A 24,978-nucleotide genomic window follows, 5' to 3' on the forward strand; every position below is an offset into this window, starting at 1 on the left:
CCGATGTCACAGGAATGCCAAAAAGATCATCAAGCACAACAACGACCAGAGCCACTGCATGTTCACCCCGCTACCACCCAGAAGGCGAGGTCAGTACAGGTGCATCAAAGCTGGGACCGAGAGACTGAAAAACAGCTTCTATCTCAAGGTCATCACTAACACAGAGAGGCTGCTGCCTACATACAAACTCAAATCATTGGCCACTTTAATATATGGATCACTATTCACTTTAAATAATGCCACTTTAATAATGCCACATATCTTACATTATAATTCTCATATGTATATACTGTATCTTATACCATTTATTGCATCTTGCCTATGCCGCTCGGGTCGTCGCTCATCCATATATTTATGTACATATTCTTATTCCATCCCTTTAGATTTGTGTGTATTAGGTAGTTGTTGTGGAATTGTTAGATTACTTATTAGATATTACTGCACTGTCGGAACTAGAAGCATAAGCATTTTGCTACACTCGCATTAACATCTGCTAACCATGTGTATGTGACCAATAACATTTGATTTGATTTGAAAGTTGGTTGTTGTATACAATGTTTTCTTGCCCCGGTTTAGGGACACCGATCCCGTACAGAGTGATACTGAGACTCTTTTTCACTTAAAGTGTAGTGGAAATTGATCAAAATAGTCGTTGTGGATACAGTTGTATGGTTTAACTTTGCAATAATTTTTTTTTTTTGACATACATTTTAAAGTGAAAATCTGAGTCTCCGCATCACTCTGTCACAGTGGAATTGCCATATACATGAATAGTGTATTGACTGTGTCTTTCTCTGCAGTGTGGCTTCGGTGTGTGTGGGGGGGGGTTGGTTGTGTAATGTATATGTTTTAACAATGAATTGACTGTGTGTGTCTCTTTCTGTACAGTTTGGCTTTACTCTGATCCGTCGGCGGGCCCTCCAGCTAGAGCAGATGATTCTAGGTAAAGACCCAGCAGACTATAGCCTTCAACGCGTCCTCCACTACCTCCTAAACAACCTGGAGTGAGTCTCACACACACACACACACACACACACACACACACACACACACACACACACACACACACACACACACACACACACACACACACACACACACACACACACACACACACACACACACACACACACACACTTACCACTGTAGATCCACAACAACATGTGATTGTTATGATGTTAGATCAGAGAATTTGGTGACAACTTTCTTGAACCCTCAAAATTACATGTGGGTCGTATTCAATAGGTACCAAGTGGAAGAAAATGGATTGAAACGGGGAGGAACTATCTCGTCCAATAAGAAACAATTATTTTGATACGTTTTTCTATGGTGTGCACTAATCAATACAACCCTGTTGTTACATTTTACACTGGGCACAGTCGTCAATTCAACGTCTATTCCACTTTGTTTCAACATAATTTCATTGAAATGACTTGGAAACAACGTTGATTCAACCAATGTGTGCCCAGTGGGTTGATTGTCACATCCCAGCTAGCACATTTGGTTCCTTGGAAGTTGAGGGAATGTGCGTTTCTAGTTTCCTATTGGTTCTGGGAATGATGCCATATGTTTCCTGACCAGTTAAATTGTATGTTTTTTAAATGTTCTGAGAACAGAAGTGAAAAATACGCCTATTCTTGGAACAAAAATGATTTGGTTGCGAGGAGGTTCTGAGAACATTTTACTATGGTTTCCTGGAAGTTTTCATAGGAGGTTTTATTAACCTTCGGAGAACAGGAATCATAGGATATTTGAAGGAAATTAAATAATGTTCTGAGAACATGTTTCAATAAGACTGTTAGCTTAGATTGGGTGAACCGTTTTGAACTCCAAGCACAAACAGGACACATGGGCTGCGTTTACACAGGCAGACATTTCTTTCATTGTTATCTGACCAATCAGATCAGCTCTGAAAAAGATCTGGGGTGAAAAGACCTGTGTAACATGGAAATGAATTTGCTGAGGAATTAATCATGCAACCACATTTCTGTTTTATTGTGTCATGACATCAGTGAGATTCAAAATTATGATCTTATATTCTCTATCCATGGAATTAGTCCACTGCGCCACCAGGATGGAGCGAGCATGTCATGTATTTTTTGTTTACATATACAAAGGTGTTCATTTGTGACCCGTTTCAGGAAACTAAGTGTATGTCACGGGTCACTACTTCACAGGAGAATCATGTGAATGTAAACGTTTAAAAAAAATCTAAATGTGTTTTGATGCAGAAATGGCTTCTCAAACATGTGAACTTTCACCTGCCTTAATAACAAATGTGTATGCCATCTGTAAATACAAATAAAATTGTTAAATTACAAGCCTTGTTGGTTTAGCCACAGAAAAAGTTAGCAACCTTCCCGCTAGCCATGATTGGCTGAGATAATGAATGGGCTGGACATGCCGAGAGATGAGTACAGCACGCGTCTGTCCATTTGAGCTGGTCAATATGTCTAGGTAATCCTGTCTAACGCTGCTTTAAAAAAAAGTATTGTATAGTAAAACTGCATAAGTGTTGCTCTCCCCTTTCTGGAATTTGAGTATGATAGCTAAGGAGATGGAAAAACACCTGCCTCCGGCTAACATCTTCAAACTAAGGTCAAACATGGCATCCGACGAACGGATAATCTGACCGCACAGTTGCAGTCAAAAAATGCTCTGGATAACATAACAGCCTAACCAGCTCTGCTAGGGCCAGTAATGTTCAGTGAGCTGTTCTCTCATTTGTGTCTGGAAGCAGCTAGCAAGTTAGTTTGGGTGCTTGACTGCTGTTAGTACAGAACACTCGGATCAACCCTTAAAGAGACGGGTGGAGCTAAAGCTTAAGAGGGTGTGAACGATGCTGAATGGGTGTAGACAAAGAAGGGCTCTCCAGTAATAGTGCCAAAACATTGAAAGGCCATTTTCTCAAAAGTGAGTTTACAAGTTTATCAACTTTCAAAGCAGAATTACTTTCCCATTGTTCCTCAACTGTAGTGTATGATATACCATTTTGTAGCCCTGAATCTCTACTGTTATCCAATGTAAAAAACGTCATTTCAAATGTTACTACATAAGACCGATTTGAGCCAGTCGGTCACATTTTAGTCCATTCAAACAGACCCCATTTCAAAGGAAACAAGCACTCATTAAGATTAAGACTTAACAAGATATAAGATAGAGAGAGTCATAGAATAAGTTTTGTAGCGAATCCTATGTTGTTGATGTGAAGAATATTTGTTGGTCCGTGGTGTATTGAGGAGAAACCAGATGCTGCACTTGACACATTTATGAAATTGCTTATCCCAGTTACTAATAAGCATGCACCCATTAAGAAAATGACTGTTAAAATGGTTCAATCCCCAAGGTTTGATGAGTAATTGAAAAACTATGGTTAAGGGAGATGAGGCAAAAGAAATGGCAAATAGATCTGGCTGTACAACCGATTGGCAAATGTACTGCAAATTGAGAAATCATGTGACTAAACTGAATAAAAAGAGGAAGAAACTACACTATGAAACAAATATAAATTACATGAAGAATGATTGTAAAAAGCTTTGGAGCATCTTAACTTCTTCGGGATAGGGGGCAGTATTCGGAAGTTTGGATGAATGAGGTGCCCAGAGTAAAATGCCTGTTACTCAGGCCCAGAAGCTAGGAAATAACTGTTACAATAATGTCTGTGAGTATAATGTCTGTGAGTATAACAGAACTGATATTACAGGCGAAAACCCGAGGACAATCCATCCAGAAAAAAAATTCAGCACACCCCTGATTACTATGGCTCTCAATGGAAATATAAAAGGAATACCTCCCAGATTGCAGTTCCTAGGGCTTCCACTAGATGTCAACAGTATTTAGAAATAGTTTCAGACTTGGTTTTTGAAAAATGAGCTAGAATTTGTAGTTTTTGTATGTGGCTCCCATTTTGGCTGTAGTGTTTGTAGCGCATTCCGGTGCACTTCGTTAGTTATCACCTGGGGATTGATTAGAAACGTTGTTTGACTTGTTTGGAAGACTTTTATTGGTAACTTACGGGATTCATTTGTATGCATTTTGAACAAGGGAAACCAGTGGATTACTGAGTCAAGCGCGCCAACAAAACGTAATTTTTGGCTATTTATCTCCGGTATATTCATTACGTTATTATGTGGCTCCCATTTTGGCTGTAGTATTTGTAGCGCATTCCGGTGCACTTCGTTAGTTATCTCCAGTAATGAATATACTATTGTCCGTCTTAAATTGTATCGTTTATTTACATATTAGGGTACCTGAGGATTGATTAGTAACATTGTTTGACTTGTTTGGACAAAGTTTATTGGTAACATTTGGGATTCATTTTGTATGCATTCTGAACGAGGGGAAACCGGTGGATTATTGAATGAAACGCGCCAACAAAACTTATTTTTTGGGATATAAAGAAGGACTTTATTGAACAAAACAACCATTTGTGATGTAGCTGGGACCCTTTGGATTGCAAACAGAGGAAGATCTTCAAAGGTAAGTGATGTATTTTATCGTTATTTCTGACTTTCGTGATGCATCTGCATGGTTGGAAAATGTTTTTAATGCTTTTGTATGCGGGGGCGCTGTCCTCAGATAATCGCATGGTATGCTTTCGCCTTAAAGCCTTTTTGAAATCTGACAAAATGCTGGATTAACAAGAGGTTAAGATTTTACCCGATGTAAAACACTTGTATTTTCATGAATGTTTAATATTACGAATTTTTTATTTTTTCATTTCGAAATTGAAATTTTTGGCAAAAAGGCAAATTCCGCTCCATCATTCATTGAATCAGATGGCTCATTCCTCACAAAACCCACTGAATTTGGCAACAAGTTTAATGATTTTTTCATTGGCAGGATTAGCAAATTTAGGCATGACATGCCAGCAACAAACACTGACACTACACATCCAAGTAAACAGTTGAAGTCAGAGGTTTATATACACATAAGCAAAATACATTTCAACTCAGTTTTTCACAATTCCTGACATTTGATCCTGTCTTAGGTCAGTTAGGATCACCACTATTTTAAGAATGTGAAATGTCAGAATAATAGAGAGAGAGAGAGTAGAGAGAGTGATTTATTTTTAGATTTTATTTATTGTATCACATTCCCAGTGAGTCAGAAGTTTGCATACACTCAATTAGTATTTGGTAGCATTGCCTTTAAATTGTTTAACTTGGGTCAAATGTTTCAGGTAGCCTTCCACAAGCTTCCCACAATAAGTTGGGTGAATTTTGGCCCATTCCTCCTAACAGAGCTGGTGTAACTGAGTCAGGATTGTTGGCCTTCTTGCTCGCACATGCTTTTTCAGTTCTACCAACAACATTTCTTTACGATTTGAGATCAGGCCTTTCTGATGGCCACCCCAATACCTTGACTTGTTGTCCTTAAACCATTTTGCCACGACTTTGGAAGTATGCTTGGGGTCATTTTCCATTTGGAAGACCCATTTGCGATGAAGCTTTAACTTCCTGATTTATGTCTTGAGATGTTGCTTCAATATATCCACATAATTTTCCTGCCTCATGATGCCATCTGTTTTGTAAATTGCAACAGTCCCTTCTGCAGCAAAGCACCCCGACAACATGATACTGCTACCCCCGTGCTCCACGGTTGGGATGGTGTTCTTCAGCTTGCAAGGCTCCCCCTTTATCCTCCAAACATAACGATGGTCATTATGGCCAAACAGTTCTATTTTTGTTTCATCAGACCAGAGGACATTTCTCCAAAAAGTACGATCTTTGTCCCCATGTGCAGTTGCAGACCGTAGTCTGGCTTTTTTATGGCGGTTTTCAAGTGGTGGCTTCTTCCTTGCTGAGCGGCCTTTCAGGTTATGTTGATATAGGACTCGTTTTACTGTGGATATAGATACTTTTGTACCTGTTTCCTCCAGCATCTTCACAAGGTCCTTTGCTGTTGTTCTGGGATTGATTTGCACTTTTCGCACCTAAGTACGTTCATCTCTAGGAGACAGATAGCGTCTCCTTCCTGAGCGGTATGACGGCTGCGTGGTCCCATGGTGTTTATACTTGCGAACTATTGTTTGTACAGATGAACCTGGTACCTTCAGGCATTTGGAAATTGCTCCCAAAGATGAAACAGACTTGTGGAGGTCTACAATTTTTATTCTGAGGTCTTGGCTGATTTCTTTTGATTTTCCCATGACGTCAAGCAAAGAGGCACTGAGTTTGAAGCTAGGCCTTGAAATACATCCACAGGTACACCTCCAATTGACATAAATTATGTCAAATAGCCTATCAGAAGCTTCTAAAGCCATGACATCATTTTCTGGAATTTTCCAAGCTGTTTAAATGCACAGTCAACTTAGTGTATTTAAACTTCTGACCCATTGGAATTGTGATACAGTTAATTATAAGTGAAATAATCTATCTGTAAACAATTGTTGGAAAAATTACTTGTCATGCACAAAATAGATGTTCTAACTGACTTGCCAAAACTATAGTTTGTTAACAAGAAATTTGTGGAGTGGTTGAAAAAAAGGTTTTAATGACTCCAACCTAAGTGTATGTAAACTTCCAACTTGAAATGTATCTGACCAAATTATGAAAGACAAGCATTGTAATTTTGAATTCCATGAAGTAAGTGTGGAAGAGTTGAAAAAAGGATTGTTGTCTATCAACAATGACAAGCCACCAGGGTCTGACAACTGGGATGGAAAATTACTCAGGATAATAGTGGATGATATTGCCACTCCTATTTGCCACTCCTTATTCAATTTAAGCCTACTAGAAAATGTGTGCCCTCAGGCCTGGAGGGAAGCAAAAGTTATTCCCCTACCTAAGGATAGTAAAGACTGGCTCAAATAGCCGACCAATCAGACTGTTACCAACCCTTTGGAAACTTTTGGAAAAAATTGTGTTTGACCAGATACAATGTTATTTTACAGTAAACAAATTGACAACAGACTTTCAGCACGCTTATAGGGAGGGTCATTCAACAAACATAGCACTTACACAAATGGCTGAGAGAAATTGATGATAAAAAGATTGTGGGGACTGTTTTTACTTGACTTCAGTGCGGCTTTTAACATTATTGATCATAGTCTGTTGCTGGAAAAATGTATGTGTTATGGCTTCACACCCCCTGCTATATTGTGGATAAAGAGTTATCTGTCTAACAGAACACAGAGGGTGTTCTTTAACGGAAGCCTCTCCAACAAAATCCAGGTAGAATCAGGAATTCCCCAGGTCAGCTGTCTAGGCCCCTTGCTTTTTTCAATCTTTACTAAAGACATGAGTAAAACCTATGTATGCGGATGACTCGACACAGCGACTGAAATGACTGCAATACTAAACAAGGAGCTATAGTTAGTTTGGGATGGGTGGCAAGGAATAAATTAGTCCTAAATATGGGACAAATTATTCACTGAACCCTAAACCAAGTCTTGTAATGAATTATGTGGTAATTGAGCAAGTTTTTAATTAATTAATTAAATTTTACCCATTTTTCTCCCCAATTGGTAGTAATTACAGTCTTGTCTCATCACTCCGAAACACAACCCAACCTAGCCACACTGCTTCTTGACACAATGCACAAGCCAAACCAGAAGCCAGCCGCACCAATGTGTCGGAGGAAACACCGTACACCTAGCGACCTGGTCAGTGTGCACTGCGCCCAGGCCCGCCACAGGAGTCGCTAGTGCGTAATGAGACAAGGATATCCCTGCCAGCCAAACCCTCCCTAACCCGGATGACGCTGGGCCAATTGTGCGTCGCCCCATGGACCTCCCGGTCGCAGCCGGCTATGACAGAGCCTGGGCTCGAACCCAGAATCTCTGGTGGCACAGCCTTAGACCACTGCGCCAACCGGGAGGCTGTAATTGAGCAAGTTGAGGAGACTAAACTGTCCTGTATTGAAAACTGTCATGGTCAAAACATATTGGTACAGCAGTTGCTAGGATGGGGAGAAGTCTGTCCATAATAAAGCACTGCTCTGCATTCTTAACAGCACTATCAACAAGGCAGGTACTACAGGCCCTAGATTTGTTGCACCTGGACTACTAAAAGATTTTATTGAAACAAAGTGTGTACAGAGAGTCAGTAGGTACAGTTTCACAAAGAGGGACTTAGGAAAATTGCAATTGGCTCAGAAAAGGGTAGCACTGCTGGCCCTTGGATGTACACGGAGAGCTAACATTAATATGTCAATCTCTCCTGGCTCAAAGTGGAGAAGAGATTGATTTCATCACTATTTGTATTTGTGCGAGGTATTGACATGTTGAATGCACGAGCTGTCTATTTGAACTACTGGCACAAGGCTCGGACACCCATGCATACCCCACAAGACCAGAGGTCTCTCCACAGTCCCCAAATCCAGAACAGACTATGGGAGGCACACAGTACTACATAAAGCCATGACTACATGGAACTCTATTCCACATCAAGTAACTCGTGCAAGCAGTAAAATTAGATTTTAAAAACAGATAAGACACCTTATGGAACAGCGGGACTGTGAAGCAACACAAACATAGGCACAGACACATGCATACAAACACACGATAACATACGCAGTATAGACACACGTACACATGGATTTTGTTGTTGATATGTGGTAGTAGAGTAGGAGTTTGAGTGCACTTAATATGTTGTGAATGTATTGTAATGTTTTAAAAATTGTACTACTGCCTTAATGTTGCTGGACCCCAGGAAGAGTAGCTGCTGCCTTGGCAAATACAAAGCTGTGCCCCTCCCTACTGTGTTTTCCAGGGCAGCCAAAATGTTCCTGACTCGTTCGCTGGAGATGCGTCAACATCTGTTGGCCAGATCACCTTGAATGTGCCCAGTCCCTCAACAACTCCCTGACATCCAGAACCTGCTTGTACAAAGCCTTCTCCAGGTTCCTGTGGACAACACAATCATCTCTGTCAGGATTATACCATGCTAATAGAATTGACACTGAGTGTACAAAGCATGAAGAACACCGTCCTAATATTGAGATGTCCCCCCCCCCCCCGCCATTTTGCCCTCAGAACGGCCTCAATTCATCGAGGCATGGACTCTACAAGGTGTCGAAAGCATCCCTGTGCTGGCCCATGTTGTCTCCAATGCTTCCCACAGTTGTGTCAAGTTGGCTGGATGTGCTTTGGGTGGTGGACAATTCTTGATAAACACGGGAAGTGGTTGTTAACCTAGCAGAGTTGCAGTTCTTGACACAAACCGGTGTGCCTTGCACCTACTACCATACCCCGATCAAAGGCACTTACATATTTTGTCTTGCCCATTCACCCTCTGAATGGCACACATCATTGTGTAAGAAAATTAAGGGAGTACCATAAACTATAATCAACTGGCTAATAAATACTTTATTGAAACAAAGTGTGGAAACAGAGAGTTAGTCAGTACAGTTTCAGCAGAGAAAGCTTCAGTTTCAGCTATATCAGTTTAAACAGCTGAGAGTAGCACTGGTCCATTTTTTTTGTGTTTGTTTTACCTTTAACTAGGCAAGTCAGTTAAGAACAAATTCTTATTTTCAATGACGGCCTAGGAACAGTGGGTTAACTGCCTTGTTCAGGGGCAGAACGACAGATTTGTACAGCTCGGGGATTTAAACTTGCAAACTTTCGGTTACTAGTCCAATGCTCTAACCACTAGGCTACTCTGCCGCCCCATAGCGCCACAACATGTAGCAGAGGCCACTCGTTATCGCACTGCGGACCAGAGCTAGACATGGAACAGATACATTTAAGGCAGGTTTGTCATGCAGAGAAACATTAGACCTCATTCGCCATCATTCAAAATGTTTTAGAAGAAAGGATGTAATGCATTAACAATTTAATTAATTAGCATTCCATACAGTAGTAATAGTTGGTCCGAGACTATCCATAACAGCAATTACTTATTCAACGCTGAGTGTTACAACAGTATTTCCTCTCGGCCAACAAGCATAATGACTTACATAGCTTACATCTGTACGTACCTGGTCCATTACATCAAGCAAAAGTTCATTTAAGATAATTACATACATTTCAGCGTCCAGTTTGTGCTCTCCGATGCTGATATTCGAATTGAATTTCAACAGTTATATGCTTCCATATTGAACAGGCTTACACTAGTAAATTTACAGCCTTGGGGAATATGAAGATCATAAACAGCAGCACTTGAGTTCATCAACCATGCAATGCATTCCCTTTCATGTCAAAGGAGCAGAAGTACATGCATTAAGTCGTATTGATACTGTAGTACGTATAGTGGGTATTACAAATCGTGCTTGATTTAAGAACATGGAGATGCAAAGCTCCATTGCAGGGGGTATACTGTACGGTGTCAATGCTCCGTTATTAAAAAAAGGGGTGGTAGGTTCACTGCAATGTTGCGGAGATACGCGGATGCACGACGATGATGATGGTCGTCTGATAGTTGAGGTGTCTTCCTGGTCCCGGTTACATCTTCCTCATCTGCGCCATCAGCTCTTCTAGACTCTGTTCTGTTTCCTCCACCGTCTCCCCTCCTGACGCCCCGGTCTCCTGGAAAAGGAGGACAGAGGTCATTATTAGTTCAAACTGGCTTGAGATGCCTCCTTGAGGTTGTACCGGTTACTTCCACTGGCCCAGAAATAGTGACTTAGCTTGTTTGTACCATACAGAGTAGCTTATAACAAACTTTGCCTACTTAAGTCATCACAGGAGGCTCATAATAATGGCCGGAACGGAAACCATGTGTTTGATACCATTCCACCTAATCCGCTCCAGTCATTACCGCGAGCCAGTGCTCCCCAATTAAGGTGCCACCAATCTCCTGTGATAGGCGTTATGACCCTCAAGGGGCTATGCATTGTCTGCGTTCATCAAAAAAAAAAAAAAGAATATCATAGTATTTTTTATGAGGTTTGTATGGTACTGACCTTCTCAGGGATGGTGTAGGCCACAGTGATGCCTTCTGGGAGGTCGGGGACGGGGCCTGAAGCCGCATGGAGTTCCTCTTCTGTCTGCTCCGACACCAGCTCAATACCTGACAGAGCAACATAGGTCAGTAATGGTCCCTAGACAGGATCACTTGCTATGGACAATACATTGAGGCAATATCAACGCTCCAGCTACACTCACCCCAGTCGTTCTCCTCGTGAACCACTTCCTCCTCCACCACCTTCTCTACAATCTTTTTTGGTCGCTCTGCCTCTTTCTTCTGTGGACCACAAAGTACGCACACCACTGAATTACAACTGTACCCCGTCCTGTACACACCCCAGGTCATGATGGGTGTTGTAACTTTAATGTGTTACAGAGTTAATGTTTAAGTTAATTCATTGAGCTGTATCTAAAGATATTTATTTACAGTTATTTACATATGTAATTGTATTGGTTAGTATTGAATTACGCTTTTGACTGCAAGTTCCAGAATGCCTTGCGACAGGAATGAGAGAGAACGAGTCTGTTATGTGCAGGTGCAAGGTGATTCTGGAACTTGCAGTCAAAAGCGTAATTCAATACTGTTCAATTCCACAATCAAGTTCAAACGAACTGTCCTCCTTAGCTGATAGCAATTCCAACAATGTACTGAAGTGATCGGTAATCCGGATTTGACTGGGCTATTTCCACGTCAATCTGATTCAAAATCCTCGTTGTGGCGCCTCGAATGGTACCCCGCTTTCGTCTCATTCTTTCTGCTTCATGCCAACGTTTCTCCTCAGCCATTTTAGCCGCTTCTTCGTCGCAGCTCATATCCCGGGATTCGGCACCAAATTTTAGATTAACTGTCTTCAAAGTAATGACTCGGGACGTCGGGCTTGATATGAAAGCTTATTTTTTAGTAATACTTGTTCACGTTACATTTAACAACTTTAGATTCTACAGAGCAATGCAGGTAAGATGCTAGCGGAAAGGTCAGCTTAATCACTTTGCACCTGCACATAACTGGCGCGTTATCTCTCTCATTCCTGTCGCAAGGCATTCTGGAACTTGCAGTCAAAAGCGTAATTCAATACTAACCAATACAATTACATATGTAAATAACTGTAAAGAAATATAATATGAAGTAGAGAGACAGAAAGAAAAAGGAGGAAAGGGCCTCCTTGGTCAGTCACCTTATAGTCGTCCTGCTGTTTCCTGCAGTAGTGGTCATCACATGTGGGGTTGGCCTTCATGGCCATAGTGGGGAAGAAGTCCTGCATGGCGTTGTAGCCCAGGTAATGGCTGACTGTGCCAAACTTCAACAGGTACCTGAGGACCATGAACCACTGTTAGGATATCTTCATAGGCAACCCCGTTATGGGTCTTTGTGTTGGGCTATGATCAGGGTCGTATTCATTAGGCCACACCGTCGCAAAATGCTTCTCGAAAGAAAACAAAGTGTTTCCTATTGAATGGATAAGTTCTGATAGTGCCTCTGTTTCTTTCTGTTTTCTTCCATGTGGGGCCTAATGAATATGACCCAGGTCCCATTTACAAGCAAATGTAACCCAGATCTTACTTGAGGACGTTTTGGACCAGGATCCCTGCCACCACACCCATGGTGGTGGGTAGGCTGGCAGCACACACCCCCTCCCTCTTCAGGGTCTTCTCATCAATGTTGGCCGCCACCACCAGGGGAGGAGCACACTGTCACAGGGACAATCAAAGCTTGTGTTTGCAACGTGCCATCCGTTTCAATTAAAGGGACTGTCCGGTACTTTTGTATACTTTTCGGTAGTTCTGAAAGTAGTGCCCACGAGCCAAAAGTGCAGATGTGTGCGCCACGACATTGCTCTCGCTCTGCTGGGTGTGATACTTGCTAGCTGTCACTCAAATGGCGAGGGGCTGAATCTCATTGTCGCTTTCAAACTGGGGTTGCGTGGCTAATTGAGGTAAAACATGAACTAGACATCGACACATCCAGCCCAAAGCAGAAGGTTTAAAAGAGACTTAGTAGTCGCCAAAGTACCAGAGCATGTCTTTAAGTAGAACAGTGATATTGGAAATGGTACCCTTTTTCCTATATAGTGCCCTACTTTTAACAAGAGCCATATTGGCCCTGGTCAAAATAATTGTTTTGCCCTGGACATAAATAGGGAAAAGGGTGCCATTTGGGACCCATCCTAAGTGTGTGATGTGACGTACTGCGAAGCAGGCCGTCTCCCCCGGGATGATGAGCTGGATGTGTCCAGACACAGCGTTCTCGCTCACACCCGACTCCATCCAGATCTGACCCAGCTCGTTACACGCCTAGGAACGAGAAAATGACCAACATTCATCATCTGATCTTCAACTCAATACTGTATGTTTTATTGTCAGGGAATGAGGGAGATGTATATATATATATTTTAGTACTGACTGCGTTGATGGCCATCCGGGCCTCAAAGTTGTCCACACAACTCAGAATCAGGTCTACGGCCTTTCCTTCCTGAAGCGCCCCATAACTGAGACAACACAGAGTACTTAGAAACAGAATGACCATGTGGCGATCACGTGGACATTTCAGAAGTTATGTGTTATGGTAGATCTTGAAAGTTGAACAAAAACAACCTCGCCTTCTAGATTTATTGGTGTGATCTGTATGTGTTTTCTTCAGTTGTCCTCATCACGTAAAGTAAAGCATCCAATGTCATACTGTAATGCAATTAGTTATTTTTAATTTTTAAATCAACTTGAAAGTCAGAGAACTGAGAGGCAACACTGTCATGGGACAGCACAGTGGAGCAATTCAATACTGAAAATGCTCTGCGGAAATGACCACAAAAGCAGTATTATTACTGCACTTATGAGATAGGAGAGGACACAAGTTCTCACCTTATGCGATCCATGAAATGTGCGAAATGTTCCATGGTGGTGATGTTGTAGTTGTGGGTCTCAAACTGCACATCTGGGTTGATATTCCTGTTTGACCGAACGTAAAAACATGTAAGCACCTTATCGTGACGTTACATAATATAAATCAGACCAGTGGTACGTTTTGCAGGACACGATGTTGTGGTATGTTCAGATGTAAATATATGACGCAGGACCAACATCTCTGACATGTAGAATGAGGATTTATGTTGATGACATTTTTATTCTGGCAACGTTCCACAACGTTTGCCTACTGAACGTGGCCCCCTCAGGTCACTACTGTACCTGAGTGTGTGTTCAGCTGCCTCTACTTTGCTGAGGCCGGCCTGGTGAGGCTGGAAGAACAGCCTGTTCATATTGGCCAGCTCCACTTTGTCATAGTCAAACAGGATGAGCTGTGTAAAGAGATGATGGCAACAAGGCAGAATGACTCGGTGTACGTTGTTGCATTGATTGTCCATCGGAAACACAAGGTTGAAAACGAACGATATAAAGATATGTTGATTTAGTAACGTGAAGTTTGTATTACCTTACCAATGCCACATCTTGTGAGCATTTCTGCAGTCACACTTCCAACTCCTCCAACACCCACCACAGCTACAGTGAACGTCCTGATTTTCTGTTTAACAGTAGAATATAAATAAACGCATGCCCATTTTGTCATATTAGATCGGTGTAGGGTTTTAAAATGCCCGAATTTCAGGACTCCTCCAATAGGGATTTATAGAAAGCCTCAGAATATTGGGGACATTGTGCAACCTTCGATGTGTATCGGATAACAATATAACATACGATTGTATCTTACCTCGTAATCTTCAACAATGCCCATTCGCTTCAAAGCCATCAGACGACTGCAAGGTAAGAACGCGAGGTAAGCAGTTTACACCATATGCCGGTATGTGGCCCTTATTTCTGGGGTGTCAACCATATCATGTACTCTCTTATGTATTCATGATCACAAATGACTCAATTTGCGGCAGTTAGATTTCGACAGCTACATATACCTGTAAGGGTTTGAATCCACTACTTCTGCACTCATTTTGTCGATCCTTGGTCTGTGATGAGGTTGGTTGTTGTCGGCAGCTTCCTCGGCACACATCGCCGTACATCGCTTTTGCTTACACTTGATCAACTCATTCTCAAGCTCCCTCACTCGCAGCTTCAGCTCTTCGATTGAGGTCATGTTTCTATAAAAAGAATAAGCCACACTACTCCGTTGTTCAAGTGTAAAATGCCTGGATTGAAAAGTCTTGACAATCACATAAAGACCACAAGCGACGGGCTAGTACACGTCTACACAGTTCGAATCAACTGGCAACCCGAGTTTCTGTAAATACAGTCCGGGCAGAAACAAGCTGCGTTGAGTAAAAATGTTTTTTAAGTCCTATAAATACATGATCTCTACGGCATCTAAAAATTCGACCATCGGCCAGTGCGTGCAATCAGCAAATCTGTGCATTTACCGATCTGTGAGATGAGCTCAGTCACTCTTTTGTAGCGACGTTTTACAGAAAACTGCGGATTGCGCAAAGTTTGATCTGCAAAACACTGACTCTCACCTCCGTTGACCAAAACGACACCATTCGACTTTCCATATTGTACGAGATTAGCTAATTCGTTCAATTTTACGACTTTGACAAATAATTAATCCACACTGAAATATGGAAGACCAAACAGCAACTCCTGTTCGGGAGCAGCACAGGTTCAACACCGTCAATCTTCAGCGATATCTGGCTGGAAAGACACGAGGTGTGTCCAACAACGACAGGTTCACTGTCAGACAATACAGGTATGCTCACCTTTTATCTGAAGTGTTCCAGTTCCATAGAAATGAGCATACTTCGTAAAATGGAGTGAATCACTGTCCATGCCTTCCGTGTCTGATCATTCCAGTGCTGGACAATCCAACCCCACCTTCCTTATCCAGACCCCTTCTGACAGCTATGTCCTGAGAAAGAAACCGCCGGGTATGCTTCTGCCAGGGGCTCACAAGGTAGTTATGATGCAAAACCTTCTCAATAATTAGATAAATAATGAGCAAGAACAGTAGTAAAAGGCACTGTGCTCTTTGACACAGTTTTAGTTGTTTTAGCTGTATTATTTCTCTCCAGTAGAGGGAGACAAAGTTTAACGTTACAAGTACAGTGAAATGCCTTGCAAGGTCTAAACCCAACACAATATCAATGTAGTACTAAAAAAAACAGCATAAGGTAGAACAAAACACACGAGAAATAAAAACAAGTGAAACACGAGAAAGTAAGAAGCTATATACAGGGACCATATTTCCAATGTGCAGGGATAGGCTACTTGAGTGGTAGAGGTAGATCTGGATAGGAGTAAGGTGACTAGGCATCAGTGGTGGAGAAAATACCCAATTCTCATAATCTAGTAAAAGTGAAGACACCTTAATAGAAAATGACTCAAGTAAAAGTGAAAATCATCCAGTAAAATTCTAAAAATATTTGGTTTTAAATATACTTAAGTATCAAAAGTAAATATATTTGCTAAAATATACTTAAGTATTAAAAGTAAAAGTATAAATAATTTCAAATTCCATATATAAAGCAAACCAGACGGCACTATTTTCTTTTTTTCCCTTTTTTTTAATGTATAGCCAGGGGCACACTTAAAACACTGAGACATCATTTACAAATGAAGCAGACCAGATACAGTAGAGATGACCAGGGATGTTCTCTTGATAAGTGTGTGAATTGGACCATTTTAAGCATTCAAAATGTAACGAGTACTTTTGGGTGTCAGGGAAAATGTATGGAGTAAAATGTTTATTATTTTCTTTAGGAATGTAGTGAAGTAGAAGTAAAAGTTGTAAAAAATATATATAAATAGTGAAGTACAGATACTCCAAAAATACGACTTATTAGTACTTGAAAGTATTTTTACACCACTGCTAGGCATCAGGATAAATATGTGTGTTAGTGTGCGTATATATGTAAAGTCATGTGAGTGTGCATGGAGACAGTGCAAAAATAAATATGTAAATACAAGGGTTAACGCAGATCATCCGTGTAGCAATTTTTGTTAGCTATTTTAGCAGTCTTATGGCTTGGGGATAGAATCTGTTCAGGAGCCTGTTGGTGTCAGACTTGATGCACGGGTACTGCTTGCCGTGCGGAAGCAGAGAGAACAGTCTATAGCTCGGGTCCCTGGAGTGTTTAACATTTAAAAATATATATATAATAATATGAACCCCTCCACCACCCCCCTTCTTCGGAGGACAAATATCTTAGTTTTTACAGCTTTTTTGCTGTTTTTTATTTTACAGTTTTGTCAATGCTTGGGATAGACTAGAGAATGTAGTAATAATACCGCAACAAATTGCTTTTGATTGTGTACATTATGTAATGTATGCATTACTTTTATTTATTTGGAAGCATTGACATTTGTGACAGCCCGTCCCAACCGAGGCTTATGTCGAAAAATCCCGACAGTTTTTAAATGTTTTATTACAAACATTTAGTTTCAGAGCGCCAAAATGGCATATCATACACTGTGTGCATGTGAAAGTTGATACATTTGTTATCCCACTTAGGAGACAAGTAAGAGAAAAAAATGTCCTTGAAAGATTGTGTTGAGTGCTAGAGAGCTCTACTTTGTTTACGCCCCCATTCAACATCTCATATAAACGCATGGTATACCCCTCCCCTTATCTCAGCCAATCATGGCTAGCCAGGAAGGATCCTGCCTTTCTCCCTATATAGACATGGCAGCACTGCTTCTAGCACCTAAGCAACTTTGCAGTGTTTAGTTTTTTTGTGTGTATTATTGTTTCTTACATTATTAGCCCAAAACATTTTTGTGTTATTACATTAAAAAAATACAATAACAATCAAAAAAAGATATTTAAAAAATGCATTTCGCTACACCTGAAATATCATCTGCTAAATGTGTCTGTGACCAATAACGTTTGATTTGATTTATAGCTCAGTGCGTTCTCCTTGGCTAAACTAGGCTCGTCATTTAACATTTGTATTGATATTTATGGATCCCATACAAGTTTGCAATTAAGGCACATGAAAGTTCACATGTTCAAGAAGGCATTTCTGCAAAACGGCCCTACTGTGAAGTAGAAACTAGCGTCACCCCCCCGTTGGGCTGTCCGATCACATTTTCTGTCTTCTGTGTGCGAGGTGGACAGGGAATATCGAGTGCAGAAGGCCCTGTTCTCTGCTGGGTTCCCAGTACCCCAGCCACTGCTACACTGCACTGACGCAGAGGTGATCGGAACCGAGTTCTACCTGATGGAGCATGTACAAGTAGGTCAATGCTGCTCAGCGCACAAACTTGTGTGAGCCTTTAAAATGCACCGTTGAGCTGTAGTAGGAGTTACGCACAAACTCTCCCTCTGTTATGTCCGGTTGATGAGCGCGGTATTACGTTTTGTATATCGTTTGGTCAGATATCATTGTGTTCCCCTCTCTGTGGTGTAGGGGCGTATATTTCAGGACCTGAGGCTCCCAGGGGTGAGTGCAGCGGAGAGGGCAGCCTTGTATGTGTCTGCAGTGGAGGTTCTGGCCCGTCTTCACTCCCTGGACCTAACCACCATGGACCTAGAGGGGTACGGGAAAGGGCCTGGCTACTGCAAGAGACAGGTAGAAGATAGATATCCTCTACTTATTCCCGTTCCATTTTTATTCCACCCCCTTTCTATTCCCATTTGCATCCCACTTTGGTCTTAAAATATAATTTTCACTTTGACCGTTTATTACCCAAAAGGTGTCTACCTGGACAAAGCAATACAGAGCAGCTGCCCACAAAGAAATTCCCGTCATGGATAAGCTCTCTGATTGGCTGTTGAGCAACCTGCCCACCAATGACAATGAAGTGGCCCTTGTCCATGGGGACTTTCGAGTGGACAACCTGATTTTCCATCCTACTGAGGTTGAAACATGGCTTGAAGCTTACATTAAACAGTAATAATACTGTAAAACATATTAGCATTTTTATAGCACTTTTCCTAAAGTGTTTTTCATTGTATATGAGACTAATGTTGTAGAGAAAGTGGATGACTGAAGTGTGCATATCTAATAGACAAATTTTTATCTTTCTCTCTAGGCTCGTGTGGTGGCTGTGTTGGACTGGGAGCTCTCCACCACGGGCCAGCCAATGGCAGACCTGGCCTACTTCCTGATGCCCAACTATTTGCCCAGCGGCCTCAGCCTCCTCAGCTGCATGGGCAGCCTCAGGGGTGTGGAAGGTATGACCTCTGAGCTCTTATATCTGACACAGATCTAGGATCAGCTTACGAGCTCTAAACCCTAACTTAAACCATGAAGCAAGAACGCAACGTAATCCTACTCTGTTCTCTACAGCTTGGATTTTATGTGCCCTGATTTGATTTTCATCTGTGTAATGCTATTGATGAACTTTCTCTCTTTTTTTTTTCTTCTGTCTATTTATTTCCAAATGGCCAGGTATACCTTCTCCTGAGGACCTGATCTCCATCTACTGCCGGTGCCGAGAGATCCCATCTTCTCTGCATCAGCTCAACTTCTACCTGGCCCTCTCGGTCTTTAAGATGGCAGGGATCGCTCAGGTTTGGCTCACACTCTCTTTCTCTCTCTCTCTGTCGGTCTCTCTCACACACACACACACACACACACACACACACACACATAATATGATAATATAAGATCAGTGGTGATAAAAGTAAAGATACCTAAATATAAAATAACTCGAGTAAAAGTGAAGGTCAGCCAGTAAAATACTACTTGAGTAAAAGTCTAGAAGTATTTGGTTTTAAATATACTTAAAACCTCTTAAAGGAGGGGATCACGTGACCCTTGAACGAGATGGCCGCGTGAACTAAGAGCTCCGCACAAGTAGTTTCCAATTCCTAATCTTACCTCCATTCCAAGTTCACACTCATTTAGCTTTAGTAAGAAAAAGTCATGGCGGCTACAAAAGGCGACACTACAGGTGACATTTTTACCCGGACTCGAGTATTAGCGACGGAAAAAGCCTCCAAGAAGAAGCTAGCTTCAGAAAAAACTAGCGCCATTAGCCAGGAGCAAGAGAACCCGCTCCCCCACGAGGCACAACGAATGCCAACCTCGCACTCTGTCGAAGACATCCTCTCTGAGTTGAGATCCCAACGTACAGAACTAAACACCAAATTAGATGCCATTAACTCTCAGCTCAGTGCGATAGGGGGCAAGGTGACAATCCTGGAAAACGCATTGCCTGACATCAACAACAAGATAACCATAAACGCGGGCGCCTGGACGAGGCAGAGGGGCGAATCCTATCCATGGAAAACTTATTGACAGATGCCATGGAAACAATAGCATATGCTAAAAAGAAAATCGAGCATCTGGAAGAGAAAACAGAGGACCTGGAAAACAGGGGGCGAAGGAATAATTGTGTTCTATTCAATCTGGGCGAAAAGAAGAGGAAACATGCCACTGATCCGCTACCTGCAAGACAAACTTCCCGAGTGGCTCCACCTGCCCACCGACAGGCCCATAGAACTCGAGAGAGCTCACCGAGCACTGAGGCCCCCACCAGCAGCCAGACAACCACCGCGCCCAATCACCATACGTTTCCTGAGATTCACCGACCAGGAACGAGTCCTACAGGCGGCGAAAAACAACACCATCACAGTGGGAAACGCCAAACTCGCTTTACACCAGGACCTGTCAGCTGGAATACGCCGAAAGCGCCGAGAATTTGACGAAGTGAAGAAATACTCCATTGACCGAGGCATCTTCAGGGGATTCAAATACCCAAACGAGCTCAGGATTCTTCACCAAGGAGCCTTGCGACACTTCAAAACTCCCGAAGAGGCAAAACGTTTTTTGAAAGACAATCCTGGCCAATGAGAAACAGACCAATGACTAAATGCGATTAATGCCATTACTAAAGGAGGTAAGACGACATATAGCCGATATCCAGAGACCCACCCCCTAAATGTCATTACAGCCGTCCAATTTATATTTATTTTCCTTTAACTGAGAGGGATGGGCTGTATAGCCTAACCTAGGCCTACTAATGTTTCAGCCTACTTTTATTTCCCTGTTTTTTTGTTGTTGTTGCTATTATTACCTGGGGTTCCCTATGTCCCTTGGGTAGGTATATGTAGGCTGGGCTATTGATTTTATTTTTCTCCCCTCTTTTACTGAGGTCTGGACGAGGGCAACTGTGTTACTTACTCAATGCGGGGTGGAGAGGATGAGGCATTTCTTTGGTGGGGCGAGGGAGACGTTGTGCGTTGCTAACTGTTCCCGGTTTTGTTTTATTCGGAACACAGAATTGAGACTGAGCGGGGGGGTAATAGATCCAACGGGATGTGTCGAGTTGTTTGGGAACTCGGCTGGGGTGTTCAGAGATTATTATTTTATGTACACCATTTATTTTCCTTTTATGTGAACGCAGCTGTAATTACTATCCACTTTTACCCAGCGATGACTTGCACTAAAGTTCGATTACTGCTCGATGACGATGACTAGTACCTTAAATCTATTGACATGGAACTGCCATGGTCTAGGGCATGCAATAAAACGGAAAAAGATACTATGTGCTCTAAAAAAGCATGCGCTATTACAAGAGACACACCTCTGTGATGCTGAACATGCCAAACTCCGCAGAGCTTGGGTGGGACAGGTTTATTTCTCATCTTTCAAATCAAACAGTAGAGGCACAGCCATACTTATCCATAAAAATGTTCCATTCATAATAGACAAAAACATATCTGATCCGGACGGGAGATTTATTTTGATAACTGGGTCACTATATGGTCAACCAATTACTATATTAAACATATACGCCCCTAACACAGATACTCCTGCCTTCATGTCAAAAATTATAACCCTGTTCAATGAGCATTGTGTCTCCTTTGGTGTGGTGGCCGGAGATTTTAATTGTACCCTTAACCCAACCCTAGACAAATCATCTCAAGTCCCCACCACAAATCCTAGATCTGCAAAGATGTTGAACTCTCTTACTAAAGAGATGGGGCTGATAGATATCTGGAGAGAGAATAATAGCTCATCTATGGACTATACATACTACTCTAATGTCCATAACACCTACTCCCGTATAGATTACATTTTTATCCCAAAGAGTTTCATAAATTCAGCCACTTGTACAATCGGACCCATAGCACTTTCAGATCACGCCTTTGTCCACCTCCGCTTTGACCTCTGCAAAAACATCCCGAGGTCAAAGAGCTGGAAATTCAACACCTCCATGCTATCAAATGACGAGTTCCATACATTAGTAACTACATGGATAGACAACTACACACAAGACAATAAAGATTCCCCTGTTTCTCCGGCCACAATGTGGGACGCTGCTAAAGCCACACTAAGAGGTCATCTAATTGCATATGCTTCCTCTAAGAAAAAGCAATGGAAGCACACAGGCTAGATCTTGAGAGGGAGCTGGAATGCTGTGAAAAAATACATAAACAATCCCTAGACAGCACTTCCTGGAGTCATCTTAAAGCAGCCAAAGCCAAACTGAATTTGGACTACACTCGGGAGATAAAAAAAAAAGTTTTCTTTACTAAACAGAAATACCATGAGTATAGCAATAGGCCCAGTAGATTGCTTGCTTACCAATTAAAAAAGGAGCAGTCAGAGCGTACAATCATGGCTATCCGAACAGCAGAGGACGAGGTCACATATGACCCAAAAAATATCAATTTAACTTTCCATGATTTTTACTGCAAACTATATACCTCTGAGAGAAAACACACGGAGGCAGAACTCCACTCTTTCCTAGAGGGAATCTCGCTACCTAAACTATCAGAGACCGACCAGGAAGATCTCAACTCCCCCTTCACTCCTGAGGAGATCCTGGAGGCAATTACCTCCATGCCACCTAATAAGTCCCCAGGCCCAGATGGATTCTCCAGAGAGTTCTATAAAGCTTTTTGGCCCCAGCTCAGCCCTATCTTCATGCCAATGCTGGAGGATTTTTGCAAAAACGGAGTTCTCCCAGACTCAATGCACACAGCTCGCATTACAGTGTTGCTAAAAAAGGACAAGGACCCCTATCCTGCTCGTCCTTCCGGCCCATAAGCTTGTTGGATTTCGACTATAAAATAATTACCAAATTGCTCGCCATAAGACTAAACACTCTTCTTCCCAAAATAATAAAAGCGGACCAAACTGGATTTATTAGAGACAGATACTCTTCTGATAACATTCGCCGTCTTTTTGATATTATTGATCAAGTAAACGCACAAAAGACCCCTGTCCTGCTGGCTTCACTGGATGCTGAGAAGGCGTTTGACAGGATGGAGTGGAGCTTTCTGTTTTCAGTCTTAGAAAAGTTCAATATGGGCCCAAATTTTATTAAATGGATCAAATCACTATACTCTCATCCAAATGCCATGGTGACTACTAATGGACTGAACTCTGACAGATTCCCTCTGGAGCGGGGCACAAGACAAGGGTGCTCGCTGTCCCCGCTGCTCTACTTGTTGGGGGCGGAGCCTCTGGCAGAGCTGATAAGGAGCAATCCAAGTATTATGGGTGTTTCTGCAGGTGGCAAGATTTCGCTTTACGCGGATGATGTCTTGCTCTACATATCCAACCCTGAGAAATCCCTCCCTCTCATTTTAGACACAATTGCCCAGTATGGCAAGTTCTCAGGTTATAAGATCAATTTTAACAAATCCACTGTCTGCCCTCTCAATATTACACTCACCAGCTCTATGAAGACACTTTGTCCTTTCCAATGGAAAACACAGGGGTTTCAATACCTCGGGATCTTCATAACACCAGATCTGAATAGCCTTTTTAAGGAAAATTATCTTCCACTCCTGGATCGAATCAAGAACAATCTCCAAACCTGGATCTCCCTCCCAATTAGCTTAGTAGGAAGAATTAATGTAATCCGTATGAACGTCCTCCCTAGACTGAACTACTTATTTCAGATGCTCCCATGCTATCTCCCAGTTTCCTTCTTCAAAACAACTAACCAAAGCATCACCAAATTTATATGGGGCAATAAAAAACCTAGGATCAAGTTTTCCACTTTATCAAAACCCGAATCTAAAGGTGGCCTTGCCCTTCCCTCCCTTCAATTGTACTACTGGTCTGCCCAAATCTGCAACATGCTAACATGGATCACAAACAGACAAGAGTCAACGTGGATTCAGATAGAAGCCCAATCCTGTGGTTCATTGCCCTTAAGCTCAATTATATTCATTAATAACTTTAGTGAAGTGGGCAACATAGCCAAATCCTTTGTGATTTACAGCACCCTACTAGCGTGGAGGGACTGTAAGAAATACCTGGGCATTTCCTCCCAAATATGTTCTCACTCACCTATAGTAGGCAACCCAGACTTGCCAAAAGCCCTGAGGGATGCCAACTTTAATCTTTGGCATACTCTAGGAATCAGGACCTTTTCAGACCTATTTCATCAGAAAACCACTACACTGAAATCCTTTCAAGAGCTCTGCAGTGAATTCGATGTGCCAAGATCCCATTTTTTTTTAAATATCTTCAAATTAGACATGTCATTTCCTCATTTACCTCCAAGAGGAGGTTTAGAACTCAGTTGAACGAAGTTGAAACCCTTCTTGTCACAGCACAATCCATTAAAGGCAAAATATCTTGCATCTATAGACTCCTTTCTGAGAAAGGAAGCTCCTCCTTTACTCCTTTGAAAATAATCTGGGAAAATGACCTTGGTCTGACTATTAGTGATGAGTTATGGGCGGAGGTTTGCGACAAGGTATACTGCTCCTCTACCAGTGTAAAAATGAAAGAATCTAATTACACATTTTTGTACAAATTTTATTATACTCCTTTGAGACTCCATAGAATGAAAATGGATATGTCTCCTAACTGTAAAAGATGTACCTCTGAATGTGGAACCTATATGCATGTATTTTGGAGCTGTAGGGAGATTGCCAGATTCTGGCAATCTGTACATACCGCTGCACAGAAAATACTAGAGGTACAGTTTGATATGACCCCATGTATCTATCTTCTTAATGCCCAGCAGGACTTTGTTCTTGATCCTGACAGAGAAAATTTGCTTATGACTATTACATACTTTGCTAAGAAATGTATTCTTCTATTGTGGGCCTCTAATACCCCCCCTACATTTAAAATGTGGATTGACCAGATTGTTGACTTCCTTCCTCTTGAAAAGCTCACTTATGACCTCCACAAGAGACAGCCCAAGTTTGATAGACTCTGGTCCCCACTATTCAACTATATTTCAAACTGGACAGAGTGAACGGGGTGACTAGG

The 24,978-nt window shown here is 41.9% G+C and overlaps 2 protein-coding genes across 4 annotated transcripts in view; one reads left to right on the top strand and one right to left on the bottom strand.

Moving 5' to 3' along the window:
• Nucleotides 1-9,290: 9,290 nt before the first annotated feature.
• On the bottom strand, nt 9,291-15,644 carry LOC115105153 (ubiquitin-like modifier-activating enzyme 5). 3 transcript variants are annotated; one of them, XM_029626821.2, is made up of 13 exons: nt 15,547-15,644; nt 14,752-14,934; nt 14,553-14,598; nt 14,277-14,366; nt 14,033-14,142; nt 13,709-13,795; nt 13,254-13,338; nt 13,040-13,144; nt 12,414-12,541; nt 12,028-12,163; nt 11,051-11,129; nt 10,849-10,955; nt 9,291-10,471 (listed from the first exon to the last, which is right to left on the bottom strand). In XM_029626821.2, the coding sequence occupies exons 2-13, from the start codon at nt 14,928-14,930 to the stop codon at nt 10,388-10,390; spliced, it is 1,236 nt and encodes a 411-aa protein (XP_029482681.1). In that variant the 5' UTR covers nt 14,931-14,934; nt 15,547-15,644; the 3' UTR covers nt 9,291-10,387. The 3 variants fall into 3 exon arrangements, with proteins under 3 accessions (XP_029482681.1, XP_029482680.1, XP_029482682.1); XM_029626820.2 differs by lacking the exon at nt 15,547-15,644 and having other exon boundaries at nt 14,752-15,056; XM_029626822.2 differs by lacking the exons at nt 14,553-14,598; nt 14,752-14,934; nt 15,547-15,644 and having other exon boundaries at nt 14,282-14,366.
• The window catches only part of LOC115105152 (acyl-CoA dehydrogenase family, member 11), a 68,796-nt gene continuing 59,084 nt past the window's right edge, over nt 15,267-24,978 (top strand). Inside the window, exons 1-7 of the mRNA XM_029626819.2 lie at nt 15,267-15,536; nt 15,641-15,740; nt 17,896-18,021; nt 18,196-18,357; nt 18,482-18,646; nt 18,821-18,962; nt 19,180-19,301. Of these exons, the coding sequence (XP_029482679.1) occupies nt 15,409-15,536; nt 15,641-15,740; nt 17,896-18,021; nt 18,196-18,357; nt 18,482-18,646; nt 18,821-18,962; nt 19,180-19,301 (945 nt within the window). The 5' untranslated portion in view covers nt 15,267-15,408. The remainder of the gene's footprint in view (nt 15,537-15,640; nt 15,741-17,895; nt 18,022-18,195; nt 18,358-18,481; nt 18,647-18,820; nt 18,963-19,179; nt 19,302-24,978) is intronic.

This window comes from Oncorhynchus nerka, linkage group LG22 (genome assembly GCF_034236695.1).
Source record: "Oncorhynchus nerka isolate Pitt River linkage group LG22, Oner_Uvic_2.0, whole genome shotgun sequence".
Lineage (NCBI taxonomy): Eukaryota > Metazoa > Chordata > Actinopteri > Salmoniformes > Salmonidae > Oncorhynchus > Oncorhynchus nerka.